This window comes from Mucor velutinosus, assembly GCF_035048745.1.
Source record: "Mucor velutinosus strain NIH1002 chromosome Unknown tig00000093, whole genome shotgun sequence".
Lineage (NCBI taxonomy): Eukaryota > Fungi > Mucoromycota > Mucoromycetes > Mucorales > Mucoraceae > Mucor > Mucor velutinosus.
This window is the reverse complement of record NW_027041907.1, coordinates 2,907,940-2,920,133: the sequence shown is the minus strand read 5'-3', so window position 1 is coordinate 2,920,133 and position 12,194 is coordinate 2,907,940. Positions and strand designations below refer to the sequence as shown.

The window sequence follows — 12,194 nt, the reverse complement described above, 5'->3', positions numbered from 1 at the left end:
ATATTTAGAAGACTCCTCTAGCCTTGTTTGATCTACACTGGCTCAATAGAACAATTGCAGCTGTAAAGTAGCATTTGCTCTTGCTAACTTCCCCTAGTTTAAAAATTTCAGATCATTGTATGATATAATCTATGTGTAAAATTGCAATTGATTATACGTAAGTTACAACCTTATTCTTTATTTTGCTGAGATGATATCAGTACCATCATGTCTTCAAGCACGTTTTTAAGAACAATGGATGGGCATAATGAAGTATATTAATATATATAGAAATGCGTCGTGTCGTCAACTATGTATATTGGTTTGGGCAAAGCTACTGCCACCCTGTAAACGGAATGTCAAGAGCCAAGCTCCCAGGCACCACGCCATCCTTCACAATCTCTGACAAGAGTGCTTCAAATGTTGCTGATACGATACAGGTAGTCTCAGCAGCTGATTTCATGCCTCAAATAGGATACCAATTTTGCGAATCAAGCGCAACATTAAGAACAAGTACATACACTAACACCACCCAATTTGTTAAATACTATTATATTGTTACAATCACCGGTTATGAAAAAGAACATTGGGTTTATTTCAAAAAGCATACAGTGTTTAATAAATAGAGAAAACATGTGCGTTACAACAGTTTGGTGAATCGCTATTTAGTTGATGGTAATAGACTTCTTCACAGAAGGGATACCTTTGGGAACAGTGATGGCAAGAACGCCGTTCTCCAATTTAGCCTTGATCTTGTCTACAGATACATTGTCTTGGAGCGAAATGGTACGAGAGAAAGCACCCAATGTTCTTTCAGTGAAGCGGGCATTGCCTTCAGATTCCTCAGCAGTGGTCTTGACCTCACCCGACAAAGTCAACAACTTGTCCTTGATATCCAACTTGATGTCACCCTTACCAACACCAGGAAGTTCAACAAAGAACTTGAAATCATTATCAGTCTCATAAGAATCAACAACAGGAACGAAAGGCTTCTTGTAATTGGGACTGATGGGACATTTTTCGCTTCGAGGCATGACACCGCCCACAGGGCACTTACCAGTAGTCTTGGTAGTAGTAGCAGTAGCATCCGTATCATCCGTAGCACCAGAGATAGGACATTTATCTCCAGGAGAAGACATGCCAGCAAAAGGGCACTTGGCGGGCTCTTCACTGCCTTCTTCATGCTTCTTCAATGGAGGCACATTAATACCAGCCTTCTCCAAAAGGTTATGACCATAGGGACACTCTTCTGCAGCCTTCTTACCATAGGGACATTCAAGGAAAAACTCATCAACGTAATCAGAATGATCACTGCTTGAACGACGAGACTTGGGAGACTTGCTGGCTTTTTCAAGGATTTCATGGCCATAAGGACATTGACCAGCAACCTTCTTACCATAGGGACATTCGGTGAAAAATTCCTCGACGTAATCATGATGACCATTGCTACCATGATGACAAGCATTTACAGCCTTCTTATGTGCCTTATCAAGGATTTCATGGCCATAGGGACATTGGTCAGCGACCTTCTTACCATAGGGGCATTCAGTAAAGAACTCCTCGACATAATCAGGATGACCACTGCTTCCGTGATAATGACATGACTTGACAGATTTTTTGTTGTGTGCCTTATCAAGAATTTCTTGGCCGTATGGACATTGATCAGCAACCTTCTTACCATAGGGGCACTCAGTAAAAAACTCTTGAGCGTAATCAGGATGGCGCGTATGGCCATGACCACGACCATGATGAGCATGGAAGGTCTTCTTGTGGGCTTTTTCGACGATATCATGACTATATGGACATTGATCAGCAACGCGACGACCGTAGGGGCATTCAGTGAAGAACTCAGTGGCGTATTCAGGAACTTTACCAGAGCTGTGGCCATGGCCATGGCCATGGAAATGACTGGTCCTGCCCTTGTGAGCCTTCTCAAGGATTTCCTTAGCGTAGGGGCATTCAGCAATGGCCTTTTTGCCATAAGGGCACTCGGTGAAAAATTGAGTGGCGTATTTGGACGACAAGTGAAGAGATGTTTTGCCATCACCAATGGCAGGACAACCAGAAACTGACTTGCGGCCAATAGGACAGTCTGTAAAGAATTCATTAAAGAGCTTGTCAACTCGACGTTCAACAAGATCATTGATGGTTTGGCTGTTGGAATAGGGCATTTTCAGTGCAAGTATAAAACAAATAGTGAGCAGAGTAGGGGGGGGGGGGGGAGAGAGGAGATTGGTTAATGTAATGTAATAAAGAAGAAAGAATTGCCTGCAAAGGACGACCCTTTTTATACCATTGCACGTTTTGTAGTCGCGATGAAGAAAGAAACCCTTGATGAATTCACGTATCCCCATTTATCTCACAACAATACTACTATAAGTGGATATGACGGCATCTCGTTGCATGCATCTCCTTTATGCTACAAAATTGTGCGCTAGTGTTGTAGACAACATGCTGGCCACTATTCAATAATGTGCTTCTGCCATATTGTATCCATTCAATTTGCAAGCTCAAAAACTTCATCTATTGCCTCGCATTCAATCATCGGCAATGACTCCCGCGTCTCCGAAATCATGCTACTTTTTGTATTTACGCATCTAATCAAAAGTCTATTAATACATACTGTTCATCTACGCTGCATATATATTTACGCTCTCAGATAAGCATGTATTTGGTTTTTTTTCTTGACGCACTTTTCGCAGAGACATGTCCTTTCCATTTGCCCTTCATCTAAAATCGATGGTCCTATTGTTCGTTACCAAAACCAATCATAGAATGAAACTGGTTTTACGGATTTGAAGTCCACAAAATTGGGATGGTTTAATGTTTCATCAAGAACAATAGAAAATTCATCCTCTCCGCTTACTGATACATTACATGAAATTATCGGAATCGTAGACGTAACAATGAGAGATAAAGATCAGCGCACAATGGAAAACATTGCCTGTTTCTAAAATTACTTGACTAAACCATTGCCCCTTTGTTCTCGCTATGCTAATCGTTTTATATGGCAGCTCGCTGCGTAGTCGCAGGGTATAATATAACATATTCAACACTTGCTTCTGGTATGTGCCAACTTGCTGTACTTTATTAAGATAGATAGTCAGGGCAAGAAAAACCCAATCCTGTTTCATGTAATGACAGTCTTGAGCATTGCGCGTTATATTCTTCAACAAATGGCTATATCATATTGCTCTACATCATATAACGTAATATCTTTGCCTTGGGGGGGGGGGCTATTGAGTTAAAGTCAAAGCGCAGGATTTGCTCTCAAAAAATCAAACGTAATTTGACCTTGGTGATAGTGACATTGATGCACATTGTATTGATATTCACCTTCATAATGAGAGTAGTGGCATTCATTTACCATCATGGCGACAAAATCAGCTAAATCTCTGCAATTCTTCTTCTGCTCCAGATTGGACAAAACTTGATTAAAATCGACTTCATCTAACTATTATGCAAGATTCGACTATGTAAGCTGTAGTGATCCTTTCATGCACCCTTAAGCTTTCTAGGAGTACTTTTTAAGACGCATTCAACCGTGGTATATAAAAAACATTTTTTTTATGAGTTTATTGAGCAATTTTAGAAAATATGAATTAACGTTTTCAGCCAAAATGCCGAGAATTTATATATGAGCGTCTCACAAACAGACTTTTAGGGGGGCAGCGTTGGATCGCTAGAAGCATTTTTATCTAATATGTGCTATAGAAAAAGTCTTCATTTTTGCAATCAAAAACGCAATCGTTTAATTTTCGATGAAAACCATGAGGTACCCCTCATGCTATTTAGTCGAATTTTGACGATCCCCAAAAAGTTGAGTAAAGGTGCTGGAAAGTAACGGCTAGATCAGAGCAATTGTTTGGCACTATTCTCGCAACCCAAAACGGCTCATATCACTAGGAATTGTTGCTTAAAGATGTCTTATTTCTGCTGCAATTTGCATAGTTCGGGGGGGGAGCAAGAGGTAATGCAAGTATATTATATGTCCTTGTATGACCTGTTCTCATCAAAACAGATATAGAGTGTCGTCCAAGAGTTGCATCCGCAGTTACAGGTTGCTTATGAATGGCATTCATGAAGCAATGAAAATTCAAATGGTAACATGGCAGCAGTGCTTAATAGTAGAATAGCTGATTTCATGTGCGCTAAAGTTAGGTCAGATCTACGGAAATGACGCTTTTAATCGCAGACTTCTGCGTGTTTTGCAAACTATTGATCAACTGTAGCTATTCTTGTCACGAAGTTATTCTATTGCGCACAATAACTACCGTCGCGTCTGTCATTATAGCTAGCTTGTTGGCAGAGTTAACGAGCGTGTCTATCAATGAGAACTTATGCATGGTTTGCTTATGCTAGTGTTGATTCGGCCAGCAAAACTTGGGCATGTGTGGTGCTTGGAGACTCAAGTTGAGATTTGATTCTTTTGAATGCCAAATCATTAGATTATCGTCTATCTCATTGACAGGTGCCAGCATAAGGTTCGACTTTTATAAGGAATAGATCAGAAAGATCATGCAACTTGAACCTGTTCTTCACCTGCCAAACATACAGGCTAGATGTATCTGTAAATCTTTTAATAGCCAGGAGGTGTCCCTCCCCCCCTCCCCCTCTGACAAAGACATGCGGAGAAGTTTTTAAAAACCTGGTAGAAAGAACCACACCTCCTTTTTCCCTTTTACTTTCTCTAATGATCTCCATGCTGAAGCGACAAAGCGTGTTGGCCTCAGTTGGCCTTTTCCTATTAATTTTTATTTCTATTTTATTTGTATATACTAGCGAGACCAAGTCAGATACGCATGTTGCTCAACAAAGTCAGCAACAATCAACATTTGTACCTGAGGTACCCAACTTTCAAGGAAACGGCAACATTATTATGAGTGCGATGGGCAATGAGACTGAGAGGTATATGAAATTAGCTTGCGTGTCTCGCCAATTTGTTACTAACGATGCCTCTTGTAGGGCAGAGCTTGGAAGGGCAACTTGGAAGGTAATCCTTTGCATTTAGCAGAACCTTCATAATCTAATATAATCCAATCAATTTATAGTTTTTGCATACAATGATGGCAAGGTACCCAGAGAAGCCAAGTAAGGAGGAGAGAAAGTCCTTGCATGATTTCATGATGCTATTCTCAACATTATATCCCTGTGGTGAATGGTAAATACTTTCCTTTTGATGAAATATGTAAAAGTCACTGACACTCTTATCAATGCAGTGCCAACCATTTCAATAAACTCATTACGACATATCCACCGCAAACATCGTCGAGGTTCTCAGCGTCTCAATGGCTATGCGCAATGCACAACAAGGTGAATGAGCGATTAAAGAAACCTATTTTCGATTGCAACGGCATTGAATTGAAATACCCCTGTGGCTGTGCTACTACTCCATCCGAAAATGATTCATCATCATCGCTAGCATAAAGCATGAAACACGCCTATTAATTGTCCGGCTTTTTTTCGCTTGCTCCTTTCCCTCCCTCTCTCTCTCTCTTCTGCATACTCCAAAATACAATACATAAACATCATCTTTATCATCTTTAAACCCTCTCCCAATGAATAGCAACTACACTAGCCCACATTACCACGCTCATAAAAAGAGGTTGCAATCAGACGACTTGGAGATATCCTCATTTGGTTTACCTAGAAAGAAGTTTATATCTGAAGAAAGCTTTGCAAAAGAAATGGCTGCAATGACTCTGGACCCTAGTAAGTTTGAATGACACTGCTGAGCATTCCACATACGAGCTCAGCCCTCTGTACAAGTAGATTTGCAACTACAGCAGCAGCAGCAACAACAACAATATTATCAATTTTACAATAACAGATTTGGATCACATAGCAGCCCATCAACAAGCATGCCACAGAACAAAAACGTCGTACGAATTGATCATCTGTCGGATGATGACGACGACGAGGATAGTGTAGAAATGAAGCCTGGTAATATGGTCTTTATAGACATTAATGGCAAGAAAGCAATTGTGGATGAGACTTTGAACGGACTACCGCTGGAACTACGGCCAGGCGAGCATAAACCCAGAATTCCTGATTTTGTTCTAGAAAATTCAGGGTAAAAATCCTTGTGCCATGTACAGAACGGTTCAATGCTTTATTCATGCTTTTCATCTTCTGAATTGATCTAGGCTGACTGATCCAAGAGACAAGCTAGCGTACCAGCATATGTTGAATTCGTTGAAAGGAAAGAATAGGCATATAGAAGTGTTGAACGATCCCTCGATTCATGTCACACCAACATCAATGGATATCGACTAAATGCGATTACATATTTGCAAGGCATTCTGAATTCTTTGCTGGCTGTCCCAGCATGAGAGCTTGACTGGATGATGCTTTGCGTTTTGACAAGGGCACTTTGGTGATGCCATTCGCAGCCTATGTATAATAAAACGAGTGTATCATTGTTGTAATAAAGAGCAATGAAAAGCTTACAGTGACAACGACATTGTTATTTGTACTGATCTGACAGCTCGCCAAAATCATTTCGTCTAATTTCTTGATTTTGTATGTGTCAATGCGCCTGTGATATATATATCTTGCACATTCCACATGACAAGGTACTCGCCTGTCGTCTAACAAGGCCGTGTTAGTGCCTGCATTTTGAATTCTGGGATACCTGCACCCTCAATTCGTACTGATGGGGTGAGCTTGTTCGTCTTGTTTGCAAAGCAGCACGGTCAAATCTACACAGAGGCCATCGTTAGTATCGAAGATACTCAGAAACTAGGATTTGGATGCTGTAGCAGTTACATATGTTCCATAGTGGTATGGTAATCATTTCGATATTGAGCTGAAAATTGACCGTTATTTGATCTATATAGCTCTGCTTGCTCCATGTCAAAGTAAATACTCCAGCAAGACATGTCTAGCGTATAAGTCAAGATGAAAGTGTTATGGATCAGAATAGCCATATGCTCTTTTTTTTTATAGTCAAAATATATTCTAAACGTAGCCAGCTGTCAACAACAAACAAGGATTGCGTGGCTCGATCACTTGTTTGGATTGACGGATATATATACGCAGCAGGAAGGCCCTAGAACCAGTATTCGGCGAATTTATTTTATGCTTTTACTACGTTAAAAGCATGTCATTGACAGTTCTCTTATCATTGGGATTGTTATAATGTCTTGCTTCCATGTATTCGGTCAAGCAACTCATATGGTCCGTGAAATCTACAGAAAAGTTAGCACAGGCTCCCCCCCCCCCTCATTGTATTCATAGAAAATGCTCCTATAGATACATATACTAACCTAAGCTATCGCTAGGATTGCAAGTACAACGACGAATCAAGCGATCCTCTGCAGGGCAATGTTGATAGATGCTATGCATGTAGCCAATGTCGTTAAAGAAATGCACCTCGTCTTGGTGCAAATACAGTGCAGCAAATATGGAGTGTACAGGCGCATCTCCCCATCGCTCATAAAAGAAGCCACCATTGTGATCCAAGTACTCGAAAAACTCCTGATAGGCTTCCGTGTGCCACAAATCCAGGCGTGCAATCTCAAAATTTGTCCAGAAATGACATCCATTGTAGGTTCTGCCTTCGTCTGTCGACAAGAAGCGAAAGATGGTGTCTTTTACGCTGTGGGGAAAGTAATTTTTGCCGTTCGCGGTAGCATCTTGAGCAAACTTCTTGACCGTGTCCCATAAAGTGACAATGGTGCCAGAGTGCTCCTTGAATGAAATGTTGAAGGCTGCGTGCAAACAGTGTGAGTACCTCTGCAAACAGCCTATAACCCACACGTCATTTACCGTATTTCTTCTTGTTCTGCTTCATGTAGAGAAAGGGGTCATAGTCCAGCTCACAAAAGTATCTGACATCCGGCTCCACTCGCCAATAGTACTCCAAGTTCAGACTTAACACCAACGGATGGCGCCAGAAGAAGCCACTATAGTATGCAAATGTCCAAATTAGGCTATATATGATTAAAATTGTGCGTTTATACGGCGTATACCTTTGGAAACGACACATATGGCGATAGCTTTCACTCTGGCCATAGGGCACATCCTTCATGATCTCTCTCATCTTGGCCGCTTTTGGTTGACTGATCCAAGAAGGGTAACCCCACATGGATTCATTCACGAGCCCGTAATGTGTCTTGCTGGGCGCTGCTGCCAATGTTGTCAATTGCTTAAACTCCTCTGTAAACGGCTCTTCGTTCAGGAACACCCACGGATAATTGAACTTTTTGTTGAATCTGCCTTCGACGTCGTGCATGGACTGTAGCATGCCTGGCAACTCCGAGTTTCTTACCAGCACAATAAAGGCAGCTGCTTGACGTTCTGTTGTATTGCTGGCAGGCGGTAAGCTGACCTTCATTGTGTAGGGGAGATTGGGCGGATCAATGATGTAGGAATCAGGTTGTGCGTTGAATTGAGCATCGTACTTGGGAATGTCTTTTTGTAGGTGGGTATTGTATGTGTTGAGCGTCTCCCAGAGATCAGACGACGAGCTGGGCAGGGCTAGATTGGTCTTGCGTCCCACAAAGAAGAACAGTGCGCCTAGGAGATACACGCCCACGCCTAGTTGGAGTAGCAAGCAAGAGTATTTTCGTATGCCCATTGGATGTGTGTACGATCAAGTTGTGAGAAGGAAAGAAGAGGGTCAAAAACTAAAAAGAGACATATTCAGCTTTATAGAGGATTAAAGTTTATCATCGTCAATGTTACATATACACATGTTGCTTTTTTAGTCTATATTAATGTGCCTCATGCTTATACACATAAACATAGACACACATAAATCAACATTCTCTACTCTCTTCAAACGACTACAGGGTTTCCTGAGCATTTCTCGCCTTCCCTTCTCTCTTTTTTTTTCTTCTCTTTCTCTCTCACTCTTCTTTTCCGTTGATCATCAGTAGCAGCTCGCTAGACATGGTTCATTTGCAGGACAATCTATTTGAAACAGACAGCATCTCATCGCCTAGTAAACCATCCGCCTACAGGCGTCGCAGGCTGTGGAAAATCATCATACGCTCGTCCCTGGTCTGTACCTTGATCACAGTGTGCTATTTCTTTGGCCGAAGCATCCATTGGGGTGCCTTGTCAGAGAACTACGGATACAGCACAAAAGACGTCGATTTCATGCGCTACTTTTGCAACCAAATACAAGCGACACCCAAGCACGGACTCACAGAAGCAGCAGCCAATGCATTGGCGCCAGAAGAAGAGTTGGAGCATCACAAGACTGGCTACCTGTTTCCATCCGATACGACACCTGCAGATGACACCATTCCTGATCACGTATGGAACGATCTCCCAGTCAAGGGTGCATACTACATGATTGTTAGGAATGAAAACCTAGGTGATGCTCGATCCGTCATCAAGAGCATGGAAGACCATATGACCAACGGCACTCGGTATCCTTGGGTGTTTCTGAACAACCAAGCCTTCACTGCTGATTTCAAACGTTTCGTCAAAAAGATCACCACTGCGCCCGTCTTCTTTGGCCAAATTGACTTGCAAGTGTGGGAGTATCCTCACTGGATTGATATTCCAAGAGCAGAGTTTCTCATGTTGCAGCAAGAATTGCGCGGTGCTAACCGAGGGGCCAGCTTATCGCACCATCAAATGCTGAGATACCACGCTGGCTACTTTTTCCATCATCCATTGCTGAGAGATGTAGAGTACACTTGGCGAGTGGAGCCAGGCGCTGATTACAGCTGTCAAATGGATCAAGACATGTTTCTGTTTATGAAGCAGCAGCAAAAGAAGCTAGGCTTTGTGCTTACCATGCGCGAATCTCCAGTGACAGTGCCTACCCTATGGGCTCGTATCAATGAATTCAAGGACTATTATCCAGAATACATCTTGCCCCAAAGTGAGACAATCTGGCCGTGGATCGTGGAGAAGGAGACCGATACCTACAATATGTGCCATCTGTGGTCCAACTTCCAATTGGCTGATCTGTCATTCTTTAGATCTGAAGCATATCAGCAGTATTTCAAGTATTTAGACAATACAGGCAACTTTTTCTACGAGCGGTAAGCATCAGCACTGACATGACATATATACCATGGACTAACACTCTATGGAAAGCTGGAGCGATGCCCCCGTACAGACCATTGCAGCCGCTCTCTTTATGAATAAGAAAGACATCCATTTCTTCAACCAGATAGGCTATTCGCACACAAGTGCTCTGCATTGCCCTTACAATGAAACACTTTTGAAGAAATGCAGCTGCGACGTTACCTCTAATTACGGCAAGTGTATCTTTGTACTGTTTACATGTGTTTTTATTAATATAGCCTTTTAAACATAAACAGATCTTTACCAGGACAGCTGCACAAAGAAGCTGCTCAAGTTGATTGATCCTGAAACCCTCTCTGAAATGACCGACTTTATCAAGGAAAAGCGCATCGAAATTCCCTCCAAAATTGAATAAATTAAAAAGATTGACAACATTCCATTGAAACTGTGAATGAGATATGAAAGACTACAGCAAGCCATGCTTTTTTTTTTTTTTTTTTTTTTTTTTTCTTCTTCTTTTGCTTTCTCTCCTCCCCTCTCATTCTTCATTCTTTTGTCATGACATTGAATTCAAGACAGATGTACTCTTCAAGGAACCTGTTCCGCATCATTGTAGCCTGCATCTTGGTGCTAGGCGTGCTGCTAATTTACAAGCCGTCGTCTATCCCACACAACCGCTACTGCAATTCATCGTCAGATTGCTACAACTTGATCAAAGACAGGGCAAAGCAGTTTCGAGATTCCAGTTTGGCAGGTTACGGCGGCCAACAAGAGCCACATCCTGAGCAGCAGAGACAGCAGCTCAAAGAGCAAGACGAAGCGTATGAAGCCATGTACCAAGACCCTAAACAGATGCAAGAAAAGAATGCCCTGGGCGTGTCCATGGACGATGTGCCTAAAGCTGCTGCTGCAGTTGCTGCTATGAAATTAGACCAAGAGGATCAGCAAGTGATAGCTCCCCATGATAGCGTTGATGCCGAATACAGGCGACTCACCGATGCCACGTTACCGCGTGTCAAAGGTGCGTTTGTGGTGCTGGTCAGAAACAGCGAGCTGTATGCCCTGCGTTCCTCCATGCGCTACCTGGAAGACAGATTCAACCACAAGTACAACTACCCCTGGATTTTCTTGAATGAAGAACCCTTCACCGAAGAATTTAGAAATATGACTAGCATGATGACAAATGCTGAAGTGCACTATGGCTTGGTGCCACAAGAGCACTGGAGCTATCCCGATTACATAGATCAAGACTACGCAGCTCAGTGCAGACAGGATTTAGCCGCTGAAGGCATTCCATACGGAGGCAGTGAGAGTTATCGACACATGTGCCGCTATCAGTCAGGCTTTTTCATGCTGCATCCTTTGTTAGATGGCCTTGATTATTATTGGTAAGTTTACTCATTCATTTGTTTATGTATATCACACAACAAACAAATCCATATTTCATTTAGGCGTGTTGAGCCTGGAGTTAAATTCTCGTGTGATATGGATTATGATCCATTCCGTTTGATGCAAGAAAGAGATTTGAAGTATGGCTTCACTATTGCGCTGAGAGAATACAGAGCTACTATCCCTTCACTATGGAAAACGACATTAGAATTCGCTAAATCGCATCCTCAGTACATTTATCCTCGCACAAGACCTGATAGCTTGCTGAGACTCGTGAGCGATGACAATGGATGGTCGTATAATTTGTGTCATTTCTGGAGTAACTTTGAGGTAAAGCATCAAGCACTACAGGTATATCATCCAATTTGACTTAACTCCATCCATAGATTGCGTCTGTGAAATACATGCGATCAGAAGGCTATCAGTCCTACTTCAAGTACCTCGACGAAGCTGGAGGCTTCTTTTATGAAAGATGGGGTGATGCTCCTGTTCATTCCATTGCTGTGGCTCTTATGCTCAAGCAAAGCGACGTACACTGGTTCTACGACATTGGTTACAAGCATGATAATTTTGAGCATTGCCCAACAGAAGAAAAATGGCTCACCAACAGCAAATGCTATTGTGAACCTTCCACTTCGTTTGGTAAGTTTTAATAAGCAAATGCTTCTCCATGTCAGTATAGCTCATCCATGACTGTGATCAGATTTCAATCTAGGTTCTTGTACAAACCTGTTCCTGGATGTCATGAATAGAACTGCTTCAAGCTTCATTGTCACTCGCCCTGATCCAGAAGATTTGCCATTATTATAAAGCGAGAGACATTTACCATTATTGCA

General features: G+C 42.1%; 7 protein-coding genes across 7 annotated transcripts; 4 read left to right on the top strand and 3 right to left on the bottom strand.

Annotated features, from left to right (window-relative positions):
* Nucleotides 1-644: 644 nt before the first annotated feature.
* ATC70_002717 (uncharacterized protein) lies at nt 645-2,150 on the bottom strand (the record flags this gene model as incomplete). The annotated part of the gene is made up of 1 exon (XM_064822087.1): nt 645-2,150. The coding sequence occupies one exon, from the start codon at nt 2,148-2,150 to the stop codon at nt 645-647; it is 1,506 nt and encodes a 501-aa protein (XP_064681773.1).
* A 2,522-nt stretch (nt 2,151-4,672) lies between these two features.
* ATC70_002716 (uncharacterized protein) lies at nt 4,673-5,406 on the top strand (the record flags this gene model as incomplete). The annotated part of the gene is made up of 4 exons (XM_064822086.1): nt 4,673-4,887; nt 4,945-4,972; nt 5,031-5,140; nt 5,199-5,406. 4 exons carry the CDS (start codon nt 4,673-4,675, stop codon nt 5,404-5,406), a joined length of 561 nt encoding a protein of 186 aa, XP_064681772.1.
* Nucleotides 5,407-5,537: 131 nt separating this feature from the next.
* On the top strand, nt 5,538-6,255 carry COQ1_1 (coq1 putative hexaprenyl diphosphate synthase; the record flags this gene model as incomplete). Its single annotated transcript, XM_064822085.1, has 3 exons — nt 5,538-5,691; nt 5,752-6,052; nt 6,126-6,255. The coding sequence occupies 3 exons, from the start codon at nt 5,538-5,540 to the stop codon at nt 6,253-6,255; spliced, it is 585 nt and encodes a 194-aa protein (XP_064681771.1).
* A 6-nt stretch (nt 6,256-6,261) lies between these two features.
* Nucleotides 6,262-6,775, bottom strand: ATC70_002714 (uncharacterized protein; the record flags this gene model as incomplete). The annotated part of the gene is made up of 4 exons (XM_064822084.1): nt 6,262-6,372; nt 6,430-6,569; nt 6,633-6,680; nt 6,748-6,775. The coding sequence occupies 4 exons, from the start codon at nt 6,773-6,775 to the stop codon at nt 6,262-6,264; spliced, it is 327 nt and encodes a 108-aa protein (XP_064681770.1).
* Nucleotides 6,776-7,068: 293 nt separating this feature from the next.
* Nucleotides 7,069-8,560, bottom strand: PRM10_3 (pheromone-regulated protein prm10; the record flags this gene model as incomplete). The annotated part of the gene is made up of 4 exons (XM_064822083.1): nt 7,069-7,169; nt 7,248-7,691; nt 7,750-7,886; nt 7,953-8,560. 4 exons carry the CDS (start codon nt 8,558-8,560, stop codon nt 7,069-7,071), a joined length of 1,290 nt encoding a protein of 429 aa, XP_064681769.1.
* Nucleotides 8,561-8,874: 314 nt separating this feature from the next.
* ATC70_002712 (uncharacterized protein) lies at nt 8,875-10,384 on the top strand (the record flags this gene model as incomplete). The annotated part of the gene is made up of 3 exons (XM_064822082.1): nt 8,875-9,983; nt 10,039-10,202; nt 10,266-10,384. The coding sequence occupies 3 exons, from the start codon at nt 8,875-8,877 to the stop codon at nt 10,382-10,384; spliced, it is 1,392 nt and encodes a 463-aa protein (XP_064681768.1).
* Nucleotides 10,385-10,548: 164 nt separating this feature from the next.
* On the top strand, nt 10,549-12,168 carry ATC70_002711 (uncharacterized protein; the record flags this gene model as incomplete). Its single annotated transcript, XM_064822081.1, has 4 exons — nt 10,549-11,357; nt 11,421-11,688; nt 11,745-12,000; nt 12,062-12,168. 4 exons carry the CDS (start codon nt 10,549-10,551, stop codon nt 12,166-12,168), a joined length of 1,440 nt encoding a protein of 479 aa, XP_064681767.1.
* Between the last annotated feature and the right edge of the window lie 26 nt (nt 12,169-12,194).